At 42.0% G+C, this 26,324-nt stretch overlaps 1 protein-coding gene across 5 annotated transcripts in view; it reads left to right on the top strand.

The window, feature by feature from the left end:
- Positions 1-26,324, top strand: part of CACHD1 (cache domain containing 1) — a 234,240-nt gene that overhangs the window by 179,204 nt on the left and 28,712 nt on the right. For 4 of the 5 annotated variants that reach the window (XR_016395079.1, XM_089921448.1, XM_089921438.1 and 1 more), the window contains exons 13-26: positions 104-272; positions 4,973-5,115; positions 5,795-5,976; positions 6,878-6,988; positions 12,009-12,131; positions 13,282-13,381; positions 13,474-13,590; positions 15,472-15,632; positions 15,957-16,043; positions 16,922-17,038; positions 18,171-18,322; positions 19,621-19,782; positions 21,042-21,119; positions 21,751-21,852. Coding sequence is in view for 4 of the 5 variants with exons in the window: in XM_089921448.1 (XP_089777574.1) it covers positions 104-272; positions 4,973-5,115; positions 5,795-5,976; positions 6,878-6,988; positions 12,009-12,131; positions 13,282-13,381; positions 13,474-13,590; positions 15,472-15,632; positions 15,957-16,043; positions 16,922-17,038; positions 18,171-18,322; positions 19,621-19,782; positions 21,042-21,119; positions 21,751-21,852 (1,804 nt within the window). In the remaining variant the exon portion in view is untranslated. The remainder of the gene's footprint in view (positions 1-103; positions 273-4,972; positions 5,116-5,794; positions 5,977-6,877; positions 6,989-12,008; positions 12,132-13,281; positions 13,382-13,473; positions 13,591-15,471; positions 15,633-15,956; positions 16,044-16,921; positions 17,039-18,170; positions 18,323-19,620; positions 19,783-21,041; positions 21,120-21,750; positions 21,853-26,324) is intronic. The other variant, XM_089921433.1, reaches the window with a different exon arrangement.

Below are 26,324 nucleotides of genomic sequence, written 5' to 3'. Positions count from 1 at the left end.
TGTGGAGTAGAAGACAGAGAGAGCAGAAAATAATGTAGGGCAAAGTCGCTTTCCCCTGGAACTTTCATTTTCTGTATTAGAACTTCTTTCTTGATTTTTCCAGGTGCAAGACACTTCCTTCATTCTCTGTATTGTGGTGATACAACCGGAAATACCTGTCAAACAACTGAAGAACCTCAACACTGTCCCCAGCAGCAAGCTGCTGTACCACCGGCTGGACCTCCTGGGCCAGCCTAGCGCTTGCCTCCACTTCAAACAGCTGGCCACGCTAGGTAAAGCCCTGGCGCTTCTCAGCTTCCTTTGTGGTCTTCCTCACAGCAGCTCACCATGAGTATCAGTTTGAATTAAGATGTTGAATACCTGCAGTGCCAGTGTGGGGAGGCAAATGTAAAAACAATTTGAGGCCTTGCCTGGTATCAGGTTCTCCGTCAGACACTGAGATGAAGATTTGTGCGTTGGTGATTTGTTAAGGATGAACTCTCAGAAGAAACTAGTGAGGAGGTGAAGGAAACAGGATAAGGAAGGAGGAGAAAGCAAGCAAGAGTCTGATTTTAAGTGACATTCCAGCCTCAGCCTAATCCTGTGAGGGGCTTTGGAGTGCAAATTACATCGCAGAGTTTGTCCAGACTCAAGAAAGGGAGCTGGACTTTTGTATTCCTTAGTCACTTTCAGCTTTCTGCTAGTGCTGGACAAAGAGGTTTTAGCAGCCCAAAAAATGTCCATCAAGGAGAGTGACAGGTATGGCCCACTAGAGGCAAGCACACAGATATAGGGATGCAAGGCAGGAGGTGGAGAAATGGTAAAGGGTCTAAGGGTAGCATACCTATATATCTATATAGCATATCTGTATCTGTCACAGGTCCCTGCTTGAAAAGAGCTCAGGAGGTAGGCAAATAATTCAAAGGAAGCAAAAGGGAATTTACGTGTGTTCTGTGCCCGGTACTTTACATTCATCATCTGAGTTGAACTATTACAGATGAGGCTGTTTGACTTTTACTGAAATACGTAACTTTCCCACGGTAACACAGAAAGTAGCAAGGCTGAGATGTGGCTCATGCTTCTCCCATGCCTGATTTGCCCCTTTTATTGCATGCTGCCATGTGCAAGGCACATACTAGGCATCCATGGTGTATGTTGTCAGTACATCACAGTGTAGTCACAGTACTTTAAAACAGGTATTCTCTTTTTCAGTGTTGAAAATACTTAGGGTTCAAAAAGTGAATAAGAATCATTAGACAACTGGAAAACTGAATAGAGGGGGCACAGGTGGGAAGAGGATCAAAGGTAGAAGTCAGCAGTCTCTAGGTTCCAAATGAGAGCAGTTGTGTTTGGGTTTCTCTTTTGAATTCCATCCTGTAGAGTTTCTGCCTGGATATGAGATCAAGAGAGTAGGCAGCCTAAGTAGTCTCATCTATGACACACTCCAGTGGTGTGGACAACTTGGAGAGGGCCAGGGATGGCAACTTGGATTTTACATTGTTTGTTTGTTGTCATTTAGGTTTGTGAGGAGGGGGGGTGCCTTCTGTTTCTATACAAAAGAGTATGTATGTCCTTTAATTCATATTTTTGAGAAATGCTTACAGAGGACTTCCCTGGTAGTGCAGTGGTTAAGAATCCACCTGCCAACGCAGGGGACACGAGTTCGAGCCCTGGTCTGGGAAGATCCCACATGCCGTGGAGCAACTAAGCCCATGAGCCATAACTACTGAGCCCGCGTGCCGTGACTACTGAAGCGCGCGAGCCTAGAGCCCGTGCTCCTCAACAAGAGAAGCCACCGCAATGAGAAGCCCATGCACTGCAACGAAGAGTAGCCCCTGCTCACCACAATTAGGGAAATCCCACATGTAGCAACGAAGATCCAATGCAAGCAAAAAAAAAAAAAAAAGAGTTGTCTTTAAAAAAAAAAAAAAGAAATGCTTACAGGAAAGCTAAGATATGCATGATTCCCTTAGCCTCTGTGGGAAGAAGCTAAACAGTACTACACTACTGCTGGTGCAAATGAGGTCACTATTTTTATTTTTTTATTCTTTTTAAAAAAAATTTTATTGAAGTATAGTTGATTTACAAGGTCATTCTTTTAAAATTTGAGACAGTGAAGTGCAGCAGTTTTTCTTGATGAGAAAAAAGCTCAAGCCTAGATTTTTTATTTCCTTTGGATAATCGCTCATAGCTACACTGTCCAATATGGTAGGCGCTAGCCACATGTGGCTTTTGAGGACTTAAAATGTGACTAGACCAAGTTGAGATTTACTGTAAGTATAAAATACATGCTTAATTTTTTGTATTGATTACATGTTAAAGTGATAATGTTTTGGATATATTGGCATCTATAAAATATACTAGTAAAATTAATTTAACCTCTTTGGTTTTGCTTTTCTTCATGTGGCTACTGGAAAATTTTATATTACAATTGGGAATTGCGTTGTATTTCAGCTGGACAGTGCTGCCTCATAGAGATGCCCAGAAAACATAGAGCTTTATCAACTCCCATACTTTACATAGGACTAGTGGGCTGATCCTGGGGCACACAGACAGACCTTATGCCAGTGTCTGACTTTCAATGGGTGCTCTTTCCGCTGTACCACCCAACTTCACTTTGGCCATAGAACTCCCCCCAGGACAATGTGTGGAGAAGTCACCAAGGGAAGTTTAGTAGCAGTTGGTAATGAAAATGAAGCAGGATAATTGAAATATTTTTAAAAAGAAATGGAAAATAAGGGAAACAATGGCAAATAAGGGTTTCCATCTAATTTCATTGATGATGGGGATTTTGAGGCAAGGTATTAAATGTACGTCAGAGCTCCCTTCAAGAGGGCTGAAGGAGGGGACATTGTCTTTCTTGGTACACAAGAGGCAAAGAGGAATTTTAAAAGAGTATATCATCCAGTGCAATTAAGTACACAAGTATGTATATAAGTACTATGTATCTTATGTAAATTAGAGCTATGTGTCTAGCTCCTGACCGTAAAGCTTTGGGTCCTATATATTGGTTTTTTCTCTCCTTCAATCCATGTCACTACAGGAAAGGCCCACTCCCCAAGTTATCTGTCATTCCCTTCCTGTGGCCCAACTCTTTTGTCCCTGAGACATTTTTTATATTATTGTGTTGTTCCAGTATTGTTGTTTTCCTCTTTTTTCTTTATCCTTGTCTCTCCAATTGGTTCCTAAGCTCTTTGAGTTCCAGGACAGTCCTCTCTCTCTGGCACATCCTTGCACGGAGGACCCCATGAGTATATACACATGAATTCACTGCTAGGCAACCTAACTTTTTTAAGCCTCTGGCTTTCTTCTCCTTGATATGCATATAATAATAACTCCCAAGTTATACCATGATGATATGAAAGTTAAAGGAGACATAGCATTACTGGAAGCATTGTCTTCTGGTAAAGGAAGACTAGGTAATTCTGACCCATCCTGCTGGGTTCAACCAAAAATCCTGGATGGAACCTTTCTTAAATTTTTTGAAAAGTATCAGAGAACTAACCTAATCGGTAGTGGACCTAAGTCTAGGAGAATATAAGAACACAGAGAAGGAAGCCAATCCCTAAAGCTGCTTTTACAGTGTACATATTTATCAATACAGAAGAAACAACTGTGAAATTGTGCTTTAGGTAGCTGCTCAGGGCTAGGAAGAGAGGCCAAAATCAAATCCAAGGTTCTCAAAAGGAGAAGACTCACAAGGAAACTCCTCCCTTCCACACACACATACATGCTTTTAGCAGAGTTCCCAAAGGACTATATCTTTAGGGTAAAGGTGAATTGGAACTAAATCAGCCCTTGACATGGGATTCCTGTCATCTGAGTTGTCTAAGGAACCTCAAGCGCTCACTCATCGTGGACTTGTTGAATACCAAAGTCTCCCCGTATAGTACTTAGGCCAGTATCCTGTCTCCTTATTGGGAACTGTTTCCACCTTACCATCTCCTGCCTCATCTTGGTGTGTAGCACAAGATGCAATATCCTTTCTAGAGGAAGATATTTCCATCCTGTTAAGACTCAGCATTTCCTACAAATTTGTTAAGTACAGTGTCCAGTCAGAGATAACCAGGCCACAAGGAAACAAAACACTGTGAGTGAGGACTAACAAAGGAAAAGAAAAGGACCCACAGATTTAAATGAGATAGGACATGTGATAGTGCTTTCTAATGCTTTTAAAAATATACGATTGAAGAGTAGAATTTCAGAGACAGAGATGTAGTGTTTTTGTTTCAAAATGTAATTCATTGCAAGGATTTCTGTCGTAAACAGAGAACTGGGCTTTTCCTCTTAGATAAGACCAACAATTAAATATGTGTATATTAACTACTCCGTTGTTTCCATAGATTTTGTTTATGCCATGTTTGGCTGTCCCCGTCTGCGAGAAGAATTTTTTTAGTTGATTTTTGCATCGACTCCTCTCTTCCGTTTTTCCTTCTTCTAATGTGAACAATAAGAGTTAACACTCACAGAAGCACTTGAGTTGTGCAAGCTCTGTTCTACATACTTTACATTTATGAAATCGTTTGCTTTGTGTACATTAACTAGTATAATACCATAGCTCTATAAGGCCGGCGCTGCTATTTCCCCCACTTGGCAGATGATAAAAACATCACATGTATTACGACTTGCCCAGCATCACACAGCCAGGAAATGGTAGAGCCCAGGCTCAGCCCAGTCTGGCTCCGTGTCACATGCTGCCTCCTCGACCGTAATAAGTGTAGGATATTATATGTAGACCTAAGATGCGTTGACTATTTGTCATTCTCAGCTCCTGTATCTCTTTAGGTTCGCTCAGGACTGTAAGCTCCCTGCAGGGAGAGGATCTGACTTTTTTCTTTCCCAGCTCCTTCCAGTGTGGAGTTCTTTGCTTTCCTTAGGGAGGACTTTTAAGCCACCACAGCTGACAGATGGGCAGAGCCTTAGCCATGCTTTTGTTTGGGCCTGAGATGCAGGCTCCGTGTTCTCAGGCCTGCTTTGTTTCCTTCTCTCTCAGAAAGTCCAACCGTCATGCTGTCTGCTGGCAGCTTTTCCTCCCCCTATGAGCACCTCAGCCAGCCGGAGACAAAGCGCATGGTGGAACACTACACAGCCTATCTCAGCGACAACACCCGCCTCATTGCTAACCCGGGGCTCAAAGTGAGTGCTGTCCCGGGGCTGCACTTCTGCTGCACCCCTCCACAGGCCTGGGAGGGGGTTCTGGTAGGGAACCTTTGAAGTGGGAAGCCGAGCTCTGGATCTGTGCCTCTCAGCTGGAGAGCCAGAAAGGCAGAGTGTGTGGCCCAGGGGAGGCTGGCCGGCGAGGACCCTTCTGATGGATTAAGAAGCCCTATGGGCCAGATGAAGAATCTCTTTAAGGCCTTAGATGCACTAGGGGCTTTCTTGGTAGGGGGGTGTGAGTTAGAGACCAGTGAAACTTTCCAGCCCTGTTTGTCCCAGGGGAATGAAGTAAAGTGCCCCTACTGTCTGTTGAGATAAATATGATGCAGTTTAAGAAGCAGAGATTTAGGGGGTGTGTGTACACGTGTTTGTATGTGTGTCTGGGTGTGTATTTAGTGCTGCATTATAGGATCTTTCCTCTTAAACACAGAAAGCCTAGCTAGGATGAACAATTAAGTAAATCACACGTCCACTGGCTATACTTCAGGAAGCTTTTGTTTCACCAAGTTTGGCTGTATCCATCTGCTGTGGAAAGATTTTTAAAAAGTAATTGGGCTTGGCTTCTCTGCAAGAGAGCTTTGGGAAGCTCTGCCAGCAGGCCTCTCTCTTTTCATGTGAGTCTTAAAGGATCCCTGCTATGTCTTCCTTTGTTTCCCAGTTCTCTGTCAGAAATGAAGTAATGGCTACCAGCCACGTCACAGATGAATGGATGACACAAATGGAAATGAGTAGCCTGAACACTTACATTGTCCGCCGTTACATAGCAACGCCCAATGGCGTCCTCAGAATTTATCCTGGTTCCCTCATGGACAAAGCATTTGATCCCACTAGGAGACAATGGTGAGTTTTAGGGGCTTCCATTATCAAAGGTTCCCCCCCGCCTCCAGTCCCAAAGAGACATGATAAGTACACACAATAAAGCAACTTCAGGCAGTCATATTTAAAGAAGATACTTTTCATGACAGTGAAAATATGTTTTTGAATCATTTTTTAAATGTAATATTAACAAAAGCTTTGTGGGCTTCCTCTGTCTACAATGCTTTTATCTCTTCATTGAAATTTTGAGACTGAAATACTTGATACTCGGCCATTTCAATTCCTAGTGGTTTGAATCCCATCTTGTATGCAGTGTGTCCCCAGCGGGTATACTTAATGTCACTGTGTGTGATGATGGCATCAAATGACAGCTTATATGTGACCTATGAAAAATGAACACGTGTAAACTGAAAAACACTTTTTACTTCTGGGATTTATTTTGACTCTGATTTTCAAAAGCAAAAACTAGTCAGGTTGTATAGCAGGAGGGCAACCTGGGCATGAAAACAGGATATCTAGCATTGCGCCGCTTAGTAACTGAGTCACTCATGAGTGGCCGCTAGTTTTACTGCCTGTTCCCCCACCTTTACCAATCCAGGGGACATTTCTAGGTGCCCAGTTGTATTTGTTTCTACTTGATTTGTTAATTTTTGTTTTAGCCTCTAAAACATCTCTACTATAGACCTTATTAAAAGCTCACATATATACTGAGTTCAGCATCTTTTTTAAAGAGAATTTCATATTTTTCTTGACCCCTTGTTGCTGATGCTACAGTCAGACATAAAAGGGAGGAATCCTTTTGAACTTGAATGTAACATAAGCACAATTTATAATATTTTTTTAGGGTTACGAGCTCAGTTTTCTTCGAAATGTGCAAAGTTGTTGTTCATACCCTCAAGTAACGACTTTCTTTGGTCTCCATTAGGTATCTCCACGCAGTAGCTAATCCAGGTTTGATTTCTTTGACTGGACCTTACTTAGATGTTGGAGGAGCTGGCTATGTAGTGACCATCAGTCATACAATTCATTCATCCAGGTAATATTTCAATTAATTTTTACTCATTTCTTAAACACATTAAGGATACTTTGAAAATCTGAATAGAACAGTAGACACCAAGAATTAGTGGCAAAAGTATGACCTTTGTTGTGGGGCAAGCTGGGGTTTGAATATCTTCTCTAGCTGTGCCATCTTGGATACCCTGACCTTCCTCCTGATGTCTGTAAAATGGGGATAATACTTACCTCACACGATTATCGTGTGATTGAGTCAGTCAAAAGCACTTAGCCCTGTTAGTGGCCGTGAGGGTGCTTATGAAAAAGAAAAAGAAAGATGTTAGATTCAGTAAAGCAGTTCCTAGAAATGCCAGTCGTAAACCAATCAGAGAAATAGCACCAAGAACCTGACAATTATGATTATCAGAGAGTGTTTTCCCAAGAACAGAGTAGTTTTAGTGAAGAAAAAAATGTATCAAGACTTGAGATTGTTTCCTTTTGTATTTGGGTCTCTTTAGAATTATATAGGAGTTCGTTGTTGTTGTTGTTATGGTTTTGTTGCTGTTTTTACTTTGTCCTTGCTCTCTCTTGAGGAATGAAAAAGCATTTTGAAAATTGATTTTCCAAGCATGCTATAAAATGTCAGTATTACTGTAAATATATTTAGGGTGATTTACATTTCAGGCTTTTGAGGTTTCAGTATTTAAGCTACAAATGTCAGTGAAATGTTGGTTAGAGAGGCAAGTCCAAACACATTGTTTTAATCCCTTCATTATACAAATCGCTGTTTTTCCCTAGCAACCAATAAAGACCATATTTTGACTGGTATCTGTAATGATGCCTTAAAATTTATGGGAGACAGATTTTCTTGCTTAACTTTAGGCTTTTCACAGTGCTCATTATATATCAAATGGCTGACATTCAGTAGAATTCTTCTCTAGTACGTTGGAATCAAGAATTGGGAAGCAGTGCTGTGTGGAATTTCAATATCATGACCTGTGTCTCCATGGCAGGCAGGGCCCTGCTGCCAGCCAGATATTGATTTCTTTTCAGGACATGGTATCTGTTTGGCTCCATCACATATAAACAAGTAAACATTCTTTTAGAACAGATCTTTTCAATGTTTTCATTAACAGGCCGCCTGTAAGGCATACACCTACTATTGTCTGAATAGCAAAACTTGTCATTTCTCCCATCTATTCTAATCACTTGAGAAAAAGTAAACAAACGTGGTCTCTTTGAGGGGGCAGCAGTCACCTTGGTCTTTGATGACAAGGACATGGGCCGGAATTGGGCTCTTAAAGATGTTGCCGGGGGAGCAGGGAGAGAATGCCTACCTACCTGTGTGTGTCTTACTTAGGCTTTGACATTCCACCTGGCTTCTCCCATCTGCCACTCATTATCAAGAGCCATTAGCTTTTCCTTCTACACAATATTCTTTTTGTTGGGCGGGGGGAGGAGGTCACAGAGAGGTACAGATTTTTACGCTCATATACATGTTTTTATTAGAATTTGGAAGGGTGGAAGAATTTTCATTTCATTTATTTATAAATATTTATGGTGTCAGCCCAAATGACACATGATGGAAATGTGATGGGCTTTCAACTTAGAAAAAACCTGGGTTCAATTCCCTTATTTGGTTACTGTTTATAGTGTATTTAGCCCACACAAGTTTAGCTATTCGAGTTTAACAAGAGTTAAATGGCCATTTAAATCCTGTCCATCAGTCACTCAGTGAGAGTATATTTCAGGAATAGGTATCTGCTCTTGCCTTAATCGACATGCAATCCCATGGACTTGATCATTTGAACATTTTCCTTAGCTGAGCGTGTTTTTATTATTTAAAGCCATCTATTTCATTCACCATAGTTTAGAATGCAAGTCAATTAACGCTTCTGGTTTTCAACCAAAGCAACTATAGCTTTAATGGGTATATTCATAGGTGTGCTCTGCTGAGGTACTTTTTCCAAATGATTACCAGTGATTTTGGTCTCATGTGCCAACTTGAGAACCTGCCCTCCTCCTAAGATGTGATTCCACTCTGAAAACGCGGATTTGTCATTCACTGTCTGTATGACTATTAACAAGTTCCTTTCTGCCTTGGTTTCCTCACCTGTGAAAGAAGTATATTAGGGCCTATCTCAAATGATTATTTAAAGATTACTGTAAATAATATATGTGAGGCTCCTAAAACAGTGTGTAGCCCATGGTCAGGGCTCAATAAATGTTAAATACTTTTATTATTATTATGTTCCATGACTCTCTGAGCCTCACATGGAAAACAGAGGTAGCAATGCCCAAACTGAACTAACATAATGAAAATTAAAGATAATGCATGTAAAATGCTTGGCACTATACTTGCCAATGTCAAATCCCCAATAAATGGTAGTTATTTTTATTATCACGCTATTCATGCTTTAAATTTCTTGCATTTTAATGGGTCAGAAGAGGGAACTTAAGCTAACGTTCAACTTGTTGGTGAAGCACTCTAATTCTCCCTTGGTTTTCAGAAGCGGTTGGGCTGAGAGCTTGAGGACAGGGTTTTTCAGTGCTCACTTATCAGTTAAACAGTTTCTTTCATCAGCATTATTAGTGGCCTGAGAATCTAGGTATGCATTCTTTGGAGGATGATAATGTGGTAGTGATGATGAAGTACAGTCAATGATTAAGGGACTGGTTAGACAAGTCTTTGGCAGTGAAAATCTCACCAAAGCGCTGCAAACAGCATGGACCGTTGTGCTGAGAAATGTAGGCTTAGTTTGACTTTTCTATGGTATTCTTTATGGGTTGCTATAGTAACCATGTACATTTTTTAAATGCAGGTGAAAATATGAATGCTAGACTTCCATGGGCAATATATAATATATGCTTTTACTTCAGCACATTTATCATCAACAGGGGCAGATGGCAGTCATACAGGGGAATTTTAGAAACAAAGTCAACTTGTCCCACAAAAACTGAATTGTATTTTTCACTGAGGCAGCTATAGTATTGTAGAAAGAACCAGATTTAGTCTCTAAACCATAAATAAAAGTGTTTCAATCTTCTTTAAGTCTTTTAACCATTCTAAACCTAATTTTTCGTTTATAAAATAGGAACTATAATTCCTTTCTGATGTCTTCACAGGAAATTAAGTAGATGGTTTAAATTTGCTTGGAAACTCTTGAGTACCATGCAGATCTAAGGAGGCAGAAACCCTATTGGTTAGGAATATATGCTTTGGAGTTGAAGGCACTGAGTTTAAATCCCTGCTTCTACTAGTTATTCACTGTGTGACTTTAGCCAAATACTTAATCTCCCCAAGCTTCAGTTTTCTGGAAATAATGCCTCATAAGGTTTCTGTGAGAAATCATTGAAGTGATATATTCAGATGCCTACCAGAATGCCTATAAATTGTGAACATTCAGAAATGGAAGCCATTACTATTATCGTAATGATGGCTGTTGTTTAGACTCATCCCTCTTTCCTGAACAAGCAAGAGAAGTTTAGACTTCTTCTGACTAATGCTTCAGCAAAATATTCTTTTCTACAATGCACAAATCCCATAAGGTAACTGAGTCTTGGAGTTCTTCCATGGGAGAATTTAAGTTACTTACGTAATAATAGGGGCTCTTATTGAGGCAATAACCTCTCAAAGGCAATCCCACAACATGGTCTTCCCCCATCCCATGCCGAAAACAGCTTTGACAGCAAAGCTCTGATAGAAATTTCATTGTGGGTCATGGTCCCTTTTTCTTGTTGTTTGTTTGTTTCTCCTTGTTTTTGGGGTTTGTTTTTTTTTTTTTTTTGATGGGGGTGGTGAGTGGTGAGTTGAGTTAATACGTTAGTATCAGTGTTGTTAGTAACCAGTTGTCTACATAGCAAAGCTAATTTCACTCCCAAGTTTTGATTTTCCCAAAGAGGACTTTACTTTGGGAAGTTTCTTCTGAGCTATTATTAACCCCATTTTCAGATAAGAAAACTGAGGCTTAGAAAGGTTAAGTAGCCTCCCAGGAGCCACATAGATAGAAATCAGCAAGGCCAAGTTTGAACCCCAGATCTGATTGATTCCAGAGCTAAAAAGCTAGCAAGCATCATGTTGTATTGCCCGACTTTCTCTTCCTTGGTGCTTCTGTTTTTGAGAGTAGCATTTTAGAATGGAGACAGAACTGGCCTATGAACCAGAAGAGTCTCGTTCTAGAATGTGAGCTGAGTTTTGAGTACAGCCAACTTTAGTGTTATAGAAAGAAAACAAAACGTTGTTTTCGCTAAGTTTTGTATGACCTAAAACTAATTAACCTTTGAGAGCTCTATAAAATGAGATGTATAGATTAATAACTATAGATTTATCATGATCTAAAATGAAGGAAATAACTAAGGACATCACTCAGGCTCCTTGTCTAAAGTTTCATTGTTAGAGACTGGTGGTTGCCAAGGGGGAGGGGTTTGGGGGAGGGATGGAGTGGGAGGTTGAGGTGAGCAGATGTAAGCTTTTGTATATAGAATGGATAAACAACAGGGTCTTACTGTATAGCACAGAGAACTATATTCAGTATCCTATGATAAACCATAATGGAACAGGATATTAAAGAAAGCATGTATAAATATGTATAACTGAATCACTTTGCTGTACAGCAGAAATTAACAACACTGTAAATCAACTATACCTCAATTAGAAAAAAAAATTGAAGGAAAAATAAAGGTTCCTTGTTGGAAGGAACCTAACAGCCACACATTAAACCTCCCAGCTGATGCCTGTCCCCCCACCACCCCCATATTCTTGACAAAGAATAATCCCACCATTGTCTGACCATCTATAGTTAGGATTAGCCATATTCCACAGCTGCCCATGTTTTGGGCTAGTCTTATTTGGGAAGTCCTATCTTTAATCTTACATTTTTCTCTTGTCAAATCTCCATGTTATGCTAAGTTAGTCATTTAGTTCATTGTTTCTCCAAGGGTGGAAAGTGCGGAAAACAGGAGTCATGTGTTTCTGATACCAGACAATGTCCTTAGGAGTGAACATAGCTTTTGCCTTTAAATAAGACACACCTCTTATTCTCACTGATCATTTTCACATGAAGTACACAGCTGTCTTCCGGGCATACTGTGGCTGTGATGGGCATTGACTTCACGCTTCGATACTTCTACAAGGTTCTGATGGACTTATTACCAGTTTGTAACCAAGATGGTGGCAACAAAATAAGGTGAGCCCTTCAGGGACCCCATATCCTATCTAGCTGCAAAATATAAAGAAAAAGATGTCAGGTATCTCCAGTTGAATGCCAAGCACATTGTCATAGTCAGCGTCAGAAACTGAGTCCATTGCCTGGGTGTTCTATAAAGGAGGTTTTTGTTCTTTTATTTTTCTAAGATGCATGCTGTTTATGACTTAGATGGACAGATTTGGCTTCTAACAAGAAGAGTAACTGTGGCACAGAATTCTCCAAAAGCTCTTGTTTCTCTAGGAGTCTGTAATTAGAGGTTTCCCATATCTTGAGTGCTAGAAAGACCAGAGGGTACTCTTGGGTAGTACTTTTGATGTGAACTTAGTCATTAAACCAAAGTCTTTGTGAGATTTTCAGATGCTTAGACTGTTCCTTTGTACATTTCCCCAGAAAGAGGCTCATGGAACCAAAGGTCTTTGCCACCTGAATTTCAAAAGAGCATGTCAAAGCAAGGGCATTCCCTTGATTTAATACAGGCCACTTTTAAAAATACCTTTATTTCCAACTCATAGCCCATGCTTCATATCACTGCTAAATTTCACATTGGCCCTTAATGGGGAAATGCAGGATTCACAGCAAACTGTTATGACGAATGGAAAGTAAAATAGAGCAGAATATAGTCTTGATTAAAGCAGTTCTAGCTTCACTTATTTAGTGTTTCCATCAAATATATTTTTGCATGTCCTCTGAACGTTGTATTTTAGGTATGTTTGTCATTGAAAGAGGAAATTGTATGGTTTACCTAAAATTTGTGCCTGAAAATACCCAAGACTGCTTCTTTCGGAATCTCCCTCCCCAGCAAAAAGAAAAAAATGTCCCACTTTATACATTCTTGCAAAAGATCTTCGAGCCCATCTTACTTAGTCTGGGTGGTCACATTCTGTACGAAGTATGTAGGTGACCTCAGAGTCAGGTGTAACTCTCTCGCCTTAAACTGTACGCTACGTAATCCAACGCCTTGAGAATTAATGTGTCTGTCACCTGACTGCCAGCCTTCCTTCATTTCGTCCATGAATACTTACTGAGAAGCTGATAAATGCAATTTGTGTCAGGGCTAGCGAGATAGATGCTCTCCAAAAGCATAGAGCAGCAGCTCCTGTGAATGAGGAATGTCATTGTCTCGGCACAGGTGCTTCATAATGGAGGACAGGGGTTATCTGGTGGCACATCCAACCCTCATTGACCCCAAAGGACATGCACCCGTGGAACAGCAGCACATCACCCACAAGGTATTTGTCACGAAGCTAGAGCCCAGTTCTCCACCGGGCTGCGGCTCACTAACCACATGGCACCTGTCTTGTGTTCTGCTTGGCCTCGGTAGGAGCCCCTGGTAGCAAATGACATCCTGAACCACCCCAACTTTGTAAAGAAGAACCTGTGCAACAGCTTCAGTGACAGAACGGTCCAGAGGTTTTATAAATTCAACACGAGCCTAGTAGTAAGTTGATTCCTCAACGCTCTCTTCTCCCATCCAGCTACGGAATTGCAATGGAGTCATGGTTTGTGTCTGAATGTTAGCTATTACCAGCTGTTTCATTGCCTGGCAATTAGAGTGATAGGACATGACAGACCTTAGTCCAACTCCCCAGTCTGATGGTTGTGGGATATAAAGCCCTGAATGGAGAAGTGAGTGTTTTAAGGTTTCACAGTTGGTATTTTGCTTTGGTTTTGTTTGTTTAAAGACTTACCCAATCTAAGCCCTTTGAAATGTCTGCTGAAGTCTGTTCCCACACTCTTGTATAAATATATGTGGCACCATGTGGTCCTCTCTTCCTGTCTTCTAGAGATTACTCAGTCTCCCTAAATTCTTAAAGCCAAATTAGGTTAGCTCTTGGTCATCCACCCTCTTAGATGAGAGCTCTTACGTAGATCATCCAAAAATAATTCCTTGTTTTTTTTTAAGCTTAGAATACTCTCTTGTGATTTGAGATGCTACAGATTTACCTGGATATGGTTAGAGATCTTAAGGATATACTTATTAATTTGTAAATAATCCTAGCTGAGAGAGAATGGGTCATGACAGAACCAACATTCAAAAAGTTATTCACAAGAAGTAAATGTATTCACAAATCATTACATGTATTATTAAAAAGATAATCATAAAGATGTACTGAGTTAGCACACCTGAAACTAACACAACATTGTAAATCAACTGTACTCTAATAAAACATTTTTAAAATAAATAAAATAAAATTAGCTTGAAGTCAAAAACTAAAGAGATTGGGCCTTCCCTGGTGGCGCCCCAACCAGGGAAGTTGTTGAGAGTCCGCCTGCCGATGCAGGGGACACGGGTTCGTGCCCCGGTCCGGGGAGATCCCACATGCCACGGAGCGGCTGGGCCCGTGAGCCATGGCCGCTGAGCCTGCGCGTCTGGAGCCTGTGCTCCGCAATGGGAGAGGCCACAACAGTGAGAGGCCCGCATACCGCAAAAAAAAAAAAAAAAAAAAAAAAGAGGTTCAATGAAAATCCTAAACTTAGTCTCAGAAAAAGTGATTGTAAAAACAATTGTGTAGGGGACTAGAAGAGTTTTAAGAATGAACATATTAATAGGATAGTGTGTTCAAAGCAAGGGAAGTCATTATTACTCTGTTAAACCCCCATACCCATTCTGATGAGCACTTTCTGTAAAGGAGACATTGACAAACATGCGTGTAATCAGAGGGAGGCTGTCAGGTAAGGTTGTCATATGAAAGTCTGCCTTACTCTGTTATCTTCTGTCATTTGTACAATGATTTCCTGAGTCTTCAGCAGAGAAGCTGGGATATTCCAGTAGAAATTTTTCAGTCATGCAAATTTTAGTGGAATATGAATTAGAATAAATGCTTAATGGCCCAAGTTATTCCAAAATGGAATTGGAACATTCCTGGTTATTGGAGCTAACAGGCTGATAAGCCTATGTTATTGCTTATATTGTAAAGGTGGGCATCTTCCAGGCAGTAAAAAATTCATCTAGACCTTTTAAGAAACCATTCAGTGCCATGATTCTCATGGTTAGGCTTATCCTAACCATGCACACATAAGGGATAACTGGCATGGAAACCAACATGGGCTTAAATAATTGACCTACTACATATGACACGTGCAGAAAAAATGACCATACTCAACTTTACGATGCTGCTTTAGAATCTTTGGCTTTCAAATACTGTAGACATTTCATGAAGCCAGCTATCACATTTTCTTGTTATAGAACGAAGAAAAGGATGCTTGCTTTAGTTGGATTGAACTATTTTCAGCAGTTGGTTGAAGGGTTGTTTTCAGGATGGTAGAGCTGAAACTTTGCATTGTTGTCTGTCACTTCTGACAACTCTGTTGTCTATAGGGGGATTTGACAAACCTTGTGCACGGCAGTCACTGTTCTAAATACAGACTGGCGAGGATCCCGGGAACCAATGCATTTGTCGGCATTGTCAACGAAACGTGTGACTCTCTTGCCTTCTGTGCTTGTAGCATGGTGGACCGGCTCTGCCTCAACTGTCACCGGTAAAAATGGGACGGGTCATATTCTCTGTTTACCACACTACTGAATATTTTAACTGATGCCAACTGCAAAATAAACATGAAGTGTTCAGGTGTGTCCTAGAGGAAGGGAAAGTCCTGGTTACAAAAGCATTTAGAGCTGTGTTGTTTGTAGCATCCTTGTCCAGAGAACAATGGATTGAGGTCAGTTGTGTATTTAAACCTTTAGTGATAACTTTTACTGTCCCTTTTAACTAGCTCATGGTGTCTTTATTTCATTTCCCTCAGTGCATGTACAATATATAGTTTATCAACCCTCTGCATAGTAACTTTCTTTTTCCTTTTCAGAATGGAACAAAATGAATGTGAATGTCCTTGTGAGTGCCCTCTAGAGGTCAATGAGTGCACTGGCAACCTCACCAATGCAGAGAACAGGTAAATTTAAAATGTGTGTGTGTATGCATATTTATAATGGGAGTCTTGTTTATAGATTTGTTTCGAGTTGGAAGTATAAGAAGGTGATTCATTCTAATGATGGAACTGTTCAGTGAGCCAGTTTTCAAACTCCATAGTGTCTTAAAGTGAAGTCTACTTTCAGGTTTGAATATAAATGCTAAAAAATTTTTGAGTATATGTGCTACTTACAAAAAATATGAGACTGTTACAAGCATTAACTAAGTGCCTAACATGTGTCAGATACTGTATGTCCAATAAGTCACTTAGTTTTCTTTCTTTTTTTTTTTTTACTTTATTTATTTTTGACTATGTTGGGTCTTCGTTGCTGTGTGTGGGCTTTCTCTAGTTGCAGCGAGCGGGGGCTACTCTTCATTTCGGTGTGTGGGCTTCTCATTGCAGTGGCTTCTCTTGTTGCAGAGCATGGGCTCTAGGCGCCCAGGCTTCAGGAGTTGTGGCTCAAGGGCTCTAGAGTGCAGGCTCAGTAGTTGTGGCACATGGGCTTAGTTGCTCCGTGGCATGTGGGGTCTTCCTGCACCAGGGCTCGAACCCGTGTCCCCTGCATTGGCAGGCAGATTCTTAACCACTGCGCCACCAGGGAGGCCCTGTCACTTAGTTTTCAAATTAACCCTTTGATAAACATGTAGGAACATTTCACACACACAGATGCTCACACGTAATATAGCATTATTTATCTCAGTGACAGATTTTCAGGCCAGACTGGCCCAAGGTTTCATAGAGCTAAGTGGCAAAGCCAGGATTCAAACCCAGATCTGTTTGACACTGTCAGGGGCCAAGGGCATGATGAGTTTGGAATATGGATGGTCTTGGTCCTAACCTTCAGACTTGCTCCTACGTAGAAACCCAAGCTGTGAAGTCCACCAGGAGCCAGTGACGTACACGGCTATTGACCCTGGCCTGCAGGAGGCTCTTCACCAGTGTGTCAACAGCAGGTGCAGTCAGAGGATGGAGAGTGGGTAAGCAGTGCCCGGTGCTGGTTTCACGTCAACATCATAGCTGCAGGAGCAGAACCTAGTAAAGAACAGGGACCGGCAGCCTCCTTGAGCTTTTCCAGATGGTATTTATCATTCCCATTCTTGATGTTTTAAAAAGATGTACCAGTTTTTCAGATCCAGAACTGATTTTGATACGCCTTTTATCTACCAGGTTTAATGTTATCTGGTTTCCACTTGTTACAGCTATTTGGCATATGTACCATATCTTAGTAGCCTCATCTGTGGATGGGAGAGTTATTCTTGAAATAAGAGGAGTAAGAGAGGAAATGGCATGAAGAAGCAAGGGCAAGGGGGCAGGAACTCATGGGTTCTAGAAACAGAACCCAGCTCTATGTGTGATACATTGAAGCTCATCAATTCTTTCTTAGAAAGCAGATATGCTTTACAGGAGTGTTGAGAACCGAAAGCCACACGCTCCCTGCTCCCCCCCCCCTCCTCCCTAGGGTGTTGTTTGGGACTAAACAGCTGCAAGCTGCCATTTGATTCAACAAAATTACTGGGTGAAAGGGGCAGCCAGCTTTACTTTCAGTATGTACTTTAGCAAAGGAGTGGTAGGGCATCAGGTAGATTAATTCGGTGTGTTATGCAGTAACCCAAAGCCTGTTAAGCTTGAGAAACACTGTGTCAGAATGCACTCAACATGTTAAAAGTTCTAAGAAATTGGCAGCAAAGAAATCTGTTGAACTTATCCACTGTTTCCCCAACTTGTTTGATCAATTTTTCCTTCCTTCCTTTTTCTAATGACCATATACCTGGGGAGTGTTAGGCCAAAGTCTAACAAACCTTGGGGCCATGTGGTCTTTTTAAGATGATTTTGAGTGACCCTGCACTAATCCATGATGTGTGGACTTCATGGTTTGATTCGCAGAGAGCGGTTCTATTTCTCTCATCTCCAAGTTGTTGAGGGACATTAGACAGCTTTCCCGTGGCAGGCTATGGCTGTTCTCCTTTTATAAGGAAAGGAAACTCAGCCTCAAGGAGTTATAACACTAGTGAGTCATGGAACCCCTGAGAGCTATCTGATGCCCAAGTCCATGTGCTCTCCCCTGCATGACACCACTTTCTGGAACATTCAGCATTGTCTTTCTGGCAGGGACTGCTTTGGTGTGCTGGATTGTGAATGGTGCATGGTAGACAGCGATGGCAAGACCCACCTAGACAAATCCTACTGTGCGCCCCAGAAAGAATGCTTCGGGGGGATCGTTGGAGCCAAAAGTCCCTATGTTGATGACATGGGAGCAATAGGTATGTTTTTGGGGAACCCAGAATAATTTGATTCTTGAAAACGTATTTTCTTGCCTCTATACTAGGACAGAGATCTTAAAATAATTCTCTACCCTACTTCCCTGATTTCTTTGCCAGTAGTTTTTAGTTGCAAAACCAAGGCAAATAATTACTTTCAAAGCTGGCTAGCTATACTGTGCAGAGTAAGCAGCCATCTTTCCTGCCAAATTTTGCAAGCCTGGAATTCATTCCCATAAAGCTTGTTCTGAGAAAAATCAGGCCTGATTTCTGAGCAGCTGAACTGTGGGGTTGTGTGAATGTGAATCCCAGCTGTCAGAAACACAGGGCTGGTGATGGGCAGAGTGACCCGTGCATTATCGCTTTCCTGCTGCTACCTTCCCTCACAACTTTTGAAGGCAGAAATCTTATGGCTACAAATTAGTATTTAGGTCCTTGAGGTCGGCAAAAGCCAGAGCTATCCAGTGCAGTGGGGTGGCTTGGGGTGGGGGACAGGGACATTTTTGGGAGGAATACCATTGGGATTAGGCCCCAAGACCTCAAAAATACTACCTGCATACCCACCCTGAGATCTTCTCAGTGTCTTTCTGGAATTACCACAAGTCCTCAAGCTTAGCTGGCAAGTGAAAAGATATTTAAACCTTTAGTTAATGCCTTTTTTGACATCTGCCCACATTAGCCTGTCTGTGGAAGAAAAGCTTTTCCTATATGTGAGGAAGGGTTCTGAGCTCTTGTATGACTACCGGACCAGGCTAGGACACGGTTGAAGTGACCTTGCTCCAAGAAGTCACTTTATGTGCCCACCTGCAATTTCCTGTCTGAAAAGTGCAAATAGTGTCTTAAAGGGAACCCAATAAGCTTTGAAATTTGATCCTTTTTGGAGGTCACGTGACTGAGCCACTGAAATAAATGACACCATGTAGAGTAAATATGTGCGAAGAGACCCACGTTGCCCTGCCTCACCTCTGTACTAAGAGTAGTGCACAGCCCAGGGCTGGGCCCTTAGACTGGGCACTGCATGTTTAAGGGATCCTCAACCACTCACTTGTTTCACAAGTCCTTGCCAATTGTGTGCTCTGCAAGCAAGCAGCATTTCATCTGAGAACCAGAAATTAAAGGAAGCCCTGTTCCCACATCCCAGTGGGTCTTCTTTAAGGGATTCAAAGCTTAAAGCAGCCGTTCTTACATATCTTCACTAAACCCCTTCCCACTGCATTCCTTCCCATCTCACCCCCGTCCCCATCTCCTGCTACACTTGGGAAATCTTTATGAAGGACATCTGTTTGTTTATTTTAATGAAGGTGATGAGGTTGTCACATTGAACATGATTAAAAGTGCCCCTGTGGGTCCAGTGGCTGGAGGCATCATGGGCTGCATCATGGTCTTGGTCCTGGCCGTGTACGCATACCGTCATCAGATTCATCGCCGGAGTCATCAGCATATGTCTCCTCTTGCTGCCCAAGGTGAGCTCGAAAGGAATCCCAAAGCTCCCCCAGGAGGCAGCAGGCTCCCAGGGTTGTTCCAAGGCGAGAAGGACAGTAACCAGTTGTAAGCCTTTAAGCGACTGTAAGACCAGTGCTACATTTCCTGCTACTGTGGAGTAGATTCGGAGGTCCCCAAAGCCTGCTTTTCCCTCCTTTAGTTCACAGCTCATTCTTTAGGGCCTAAATCCTCCAAGCCCCATTTGATTCCCCAGAAAATCCCTAGATTATCTCTCTCCTTACACAAGCGTGAGCCCGCCATAGCTTGCCTCTGGAATAAGACAGTCAGGGGAGCTGGGATGCTGAGTGGGAAATTTTGTTCTTCGCTAAGCTCAGATATGCTGCCTTTGCTGTTCCGAAAAGACGGGCAGACCAAAGACACCTCAGGCCACTACTGGCAAGAACATGAATCTGTTCTATTGCAGCTATTACTATATTGTGTGAATGAACACATTCAAAGGAATGATCACATCTCTTAAAACAGGATAAGGACTGCCCAACCTGGATAAGGACTTGAAGTCAGATACAAAATGATTAATTGGTAATTATGGCTTCCATATCAAGAGTTAAATGTGGTATCTGTGCTCGTTTGCAAGGAACAAAACCATTTAACGACCATCCCCATCCTCCCTACAAACCCCTTGGGGTGTGTTACCCTGACCTTTGTGGAGATAAGACTCACTCATCATTTTTCCTGGACTTGGTCAGGAGCCTGGCAGCCGTCATGATTAGTTGATGTTGGAATATTTCACTGTGGTCGCAATCCTGTCGGGGGATCATGGGATCGTGTTGTCTGATTTAGTAACTGAGCTGACCACAAAGCTCTTTCCTCTTGGTAAGGCTTGGTTTGACTGAGGGTGACTGCCCTCCAGTGTAACCTTAGGCCTGGGCTTTTATAGCATTCTGTAGCACCATTTTATCAGCATAGTCAGCCGTGGTTTTAGACCCCTTCCTTCCGTTTCAGGTACTTGAGGAGAGGATTAAAGACCTGTTAGCCTCAATCAACATCTTTTCTCCTCTGTCTCCAGAAATCAATCTCAGGTGCCCCACTGGATTATTCACCTCTTGTTCTCTCTTCTGATTCCTGCTCCCTCCTCCTTTAAAAAAAAAAATGAGATGGGGCATCAGTTCATTGATGGAGTGCTGTCATCCAGTCATCAAATGAACACTCTGCAGGGCATTAAAGTGGGTGATTTTGTTTGATTAAATAGTCATGTTTCTCTCTTTTGAATGATGGGTAGAAATGTCAGTGCGTATGTCCAACCTGGAGAATGACAGAGATGAAAGGGATGATGACGGCCATGAAGACAGAGGCATCAGTGAGTATCCAGGCTGCTTCCATGCAGAACGTGGCAGCAGGAGGCTAATCCAGAATAAATGTGCTTTCTCGTATTAAACTTTAAGATGCTTTGGCACGATGGGGTTCTTTTCTTCCCCCATTTTCATTAGGAATAAGCATAGGTTTTGCTTTGTTCTAGTACATCTCAAAAGATTTCAGGGTGTTCTTTGTTGCATTAAGTACTTTGGCCTAAAACACCTTACTCTTCCCTTTCTTTCTCCTCCTTATTACTTTCCAGTATAGCATTTTAGAAAGGGAGTCATCAGGTATGCATTTCTTTTAAATCCCTTAACTAATGTATACAACTCAGGGGGGAAAAAAAAGAACATTTCTCTATCAAAAGAGAGCTCCATGTGTGTTGAGATACTTTGGCCTTCAACTATACAGAGTATATCTCCTTGATGCATGTTGGAGATATGTCATTAGGGACCTCTTGCTGTCCCAGTCCTAAAACCAACTCCCCTAATCCTCAGAATTGTTAAAAAATTACTCATTCTAGCTCTGCAAGGAATAAGTCCCCCCATCATATGAATGAGGCTACTTAGCGCAAATGCGCTTGATACAATAAAGATGCTGGCCTAAGAGTGACTAACCATCCTTGCCTTCCACAGTCAGCAATACTCGATTTATAGCTGCGGTCATCGAACGGCATGCACACAGTCCAGAAAGGAGGCGTCGCTACTGGGGTCGCTCAGGAACAGAAAGCGATCATGGTAAGAAGGTCTGGCTTCCTGCGCTCGAGGCCCTGAGGACCCTGGTGCACTTGTGGGCCAGTGCTCACAAGTTATTTATGCATAAATAACCCTTCTCTCTCCTTCCTGTTCCATGCTCAGGTAAATTGTTTTGACATAGTTTTCCAAACAGATACATTCCAGCATGAAACTTTTATAAGAGCCCCAGGAGAGTTTGGCTTATGGCTCAGCCTTCCCAGGCATATGTGGGATGACCTCTGGGCACACAGATTGCCTCCTGGGTTTTCTCCATGAATAAGCGTTTAGATCATCTCAATGGTACCTGCTTACCCATTCACTGAGAACCAGTGGTACCCCACGTGGTTGTCAGTGAATCGGCTTACTCATAGGTCCTGCTGCCCAGTGATGTTGGTTGGCAAACACCAGCATCGACAAGGGCTCTCTTGGCCACATACTCTCAGGGCCTGGCAAGAATCCATGCTGTCATCTGGCGTCCCCTGCCCTGACCTCCTGCCTGGCCTGGAGCCCCAGGGAAGGCTTCACCAAAGAGACAGCACTTACCCTGGGCCTTGAAGGATGATTAAAGAAAAGCGAGGGACAAAGGATATTAGAGGCAAAGGGACTGGTGTGTACAAAGTCATGGAGGTGCCTAAAGTGCCTGTAAGATGCTCGGGAAGGGTCGGGACTGAGTTGTGAAGAGACACTGGGTGCTAAGTGAGCTACCAATTATCAAGTCCACGGCTGTACCAACAGCATGGCCACCATGTACCTTCTCACCTTCCCAGTGCTCGTATGGCTTATTGTCACAGAGAACAGCAGATGTGTCCTACTGTCTAGGCATCCCTGCCACTGTTGCACAAAAATATAACAGAAGTGTACATCCTTTCCTGTAATTGTCAGATCTTTTTGTTTTTCATATAGCTGTTTAATTTTCCAGAAACCTTTCTTTTCTTCCCAGAATCAGGTCTTTTTTTAATGCATAAATAATGCATTTATGCTTTTTTTATTCTGCCTTGTCCACATCTACCCTGAAAAAAAAAATGTCTTCAAGCAGTGTGCTTCCACACCTGTGCTAAAAAATGCAGGAGTAGATATTCATCAAAGCAACCAATGTGGCCTTTTACACGGCAGCCAGGTATTCAAACTCCCTTTGGAAAACAGGAGAAGCCAAAGGTCTGATTTTTAAAATGGGGACTCTTAATTTGGGCTCTGAATGACATTGTTCCCACCAACTAAATAGAAACTTCTGGTTTCTATGGAGAGTCAAAGCAGAACTTAAATTTCTCAGTTTCTTTGACTTTCTGCCTTTTTTCCAGAAAAACCTTTGAACCCGCATAAATTCATTCTGCCAGGCAGTTCTGTGTCTCTTCTCCTTTGAATAATAAAACAGGTTTGAGGCTACTAAAGTTCAACAGAAATAATTTCTTATTCAGCAGAAATACTGAGTTCTTTCTCTCTCTCTCCCTCTCCGTCTCTCTCTCCCTCTCCCCACCCCCCTTTCCCCTGGTAGAAACTGCTTCAGTACAAAATTGGAATTCTGAGTGATGTTCTAATGTTCCATTAGCCCTCCCATCATCTTAGTAGAAATGGCACATGAAGCAACAGCTGAGATAAAAGGAATAGTGCGGTGTCAGCATCCAAAAGCCAAGGAATCTAGCTAAGGGCTTGCTTTCTTTCATTTTTCACAATAATTGGATCCCTGTTATCCCCAAAGTTTCTCATGCAGACAGAATGCAGCGCCAGAAGAAGCGGAAGACATTGACATTCCACGTAATTCCAAATGCACCACAAAGTCAGCAGCATTTAACCGAGTGTTGTCATATCCCTGAACCTGTATGGTGGGTCACTGAAAGTGGTGGCATCAAGCTAATGTCCCTGTGGTACCTAGAGGATAAACCATAGGTACACGTTAAACACGGAAATCTGATCTAGTTCTTTTGTGGCACACGACTTGCTCAAGTGTGTATTCTCTTATTTGGTGAAGGTATCAGGCGGGCATCTGCTGTTTGCTTGGCAGAGAGGAAGGAGTTGGGGAAGGGAGCGGGATGGGCTTTATTTCTGCCAGGCAGCGTGGTATAGAAGAGCTTATAAGACAGGTCAAGCAGAATTCACTTGGAATCCCACCTCTCCCCTTCTTTCCAGGTAGTGAGACCTTAGTGAAGCTACGTGGACCTCAGTTTCCTAATAATTAAAACGGGATTAGAAATTCCTCCTGGGTAAGGTTGTCGTGAGGATGAAGTGAGATAACACATGGCAGGCATGAGCTCAGAGCTGACCTCACCTCCAGACCCACTCTGCCCTCAAGGAATTGATAATCCAGCAAGAAACTGTAAATGCGTGCATGTATTCACAAGACTGATAAAAGGCTGAATATGACAGCTTCCTTAAAGAAGTGGAACAAAGAAGAAGATGGGGAGAGAGTTCACTTTTATCTGCAAGTAAATCATGTAAGACCCTGGGGGGAGAGGGGACACGCACAAAAGGAAACCTCAGAAGAATAAAATATATAAATATATAAGTATGGAACAGACCAGACTTTCATGGTATGGTTCAGAGTGGTGATATTCCCAGAATTAAAACTAAATGTTACCAACCTAAACTTGGAGACTCCAGGCTGCATTTTTAACTAGAAATATTTCATGTGGCCAACAGAGTTTTGTATTTTAAAAGAACCTAATTTTTAATTTTTGTTTCTTAAAAGAAAACTACTCAAAATAAGAATGGTTTCTGAAAAGTAGAATCATTTTCATCAACGTTCTGACACCATGTAGAATGATTGTTTTCCAGCACTTGACTATTATTAACAGTTACACTCTGCTTTCCCATTATTTCTCTTGAAAATATCATATTCTAACTAATCAATTGGCTTATTTTTAAGTTAAAAATCACCAGTATGTATTTGTTCCTTGTGAATCTGTGTTTTAGTTACCATCTCATTAGAAACATTACAAATGGACGTTAAGCAACATTTTTTTTCTTTGTAAAAGGGAATTTTTCCCCTAGCGAAGTAAATTCCAAAAGACTTAAAACGCAAATGCTGAACCTTGAAAGTCTGGTCAAAAATTACATAGTGCACCACGAAACCATTTTTTAGAAGTGCAGAGATATTCTCCTGCAGTTACTCGCTGTGACCACAAAGGGGTGATGACCACAAAGGGGTGAGTGAGTCCTCAGAGGGACCTAACAGCCCTTACCATCAAGAGGGTTTTCTTAAGAACCGTCAGATAAATACATTAGCAGAATGACAAAGAGCAAAAGCCTAATTTGACTCTTCTGTTCCTTATGGATGCCAGGCCTCCTTCCTGAAGCCTGTTTCGCCTTGAAATTGGCTTTGCAGGAATTTCTCTGTATGCACCTTTGGATAGTAAAGAAGTCTTTCTTTGAAAGTATTTGTAAATGTCCTCTGTGTCTTAAATGGTGCTGCTTCCTGCATGAGTCAGAGACCGTGTCTGTCTTATGCATCACTGTTCCCAGCACTTCACAGAATTGCCTGGCACTGAGTAAATGCTCAGTTAATTTGCTAAGTGAGAGCATGTGTTTGGCTTTCTCCTGCTTCTCTGAAACATGCTACTCCCTCCCTCCAGATTTCCATGAATTACTGAGATAAGAGGAAGCCTGAGTAAGTTACAGAGGGGTTGAGCAGTAGTGTCCCACTGAGGAAATAAAACAGAATTGCCCCAGAGGGGTTCCCTTCGGAGGGGTCCCTGCTGGGATTCTCATCAGAAAGCACCAGGAGAAACGGGGCTGCCCCCGAGTTGCCTTGGGAATGGCTGCAAGGTCACCACCCACCTGGGCCTGGGACCAGCCAGGTTCAGAGCACCCCTGGACTCTAAGTCAGAACTCCAGGCAGGGCCCAGTGAATCCTAGAATGTCTTCATTATTAGATGAGACTGGTAAAATGTCACACCAGACAGAACCACAGATTGCTGAAAAAATTATGTGATCTTTTTTTTAAGCGCATGCTTTGTGTAAGGCATAAGTCCTCGTACTTTAAGAAAGAGTTTGCTAATGGACAAGACAGCCCTATATTTTTTTGTAATATGGTAAAATCTAAGATAGGGATGTGCACAGATTACCGTTTAAACTCACAGAAGAGTCACCAGAACCCCTATAGGTTGGTATGACTGGGTGGGGTGGATGTTGGTTGGGAAGGTTTCCCAGAAAAGACCTTCAAACATAACGTGAAGCACAATAGCAAGATGAGGGAAGGTGGGAGGGTGAGGCAGGCAGAAGGACCACTATGAATTTTACACCATGAATGTGAAAATCAGCTGTCAGTTCCGATGGGTGCTTGTAAATGAGCAGAGTCAGGAAGGCATCCAGGAGGCAAGATGAAGACAGCCTAGCACTAAAGGTTGGCTAAAAATAATTGACACAGACACTGAGATTTTGCTAAAATGTGTTTTCTAGTACTTTAGTCTCTTATGTGTGGAACATTTGTAACTGAGGTTTTAAAGCCTACATTACATTCTAGACTTAGCACTACTGAAGCT

Source organism: Delphinapterus leucas, chromosome 1 (assembly GCF_059928025.1).
Source record: "Delphinapterus leucas isolate spDelLeu-1000000601 "Yukka" chromosome 1, BTC_Dleu_Yukka2, whole genome shotgun sequence".
In the NCBI taxonomy this organism is placed as follows: Eukaryota; Metazoa; Chordata; class Mammalia; order Artiodactyla; family Monodontidae; genus Delphinapterus; species Delphinapterus leucas.
This window is presented reverse-complemented; position numbering and strand designations above follow the sequence as displayed.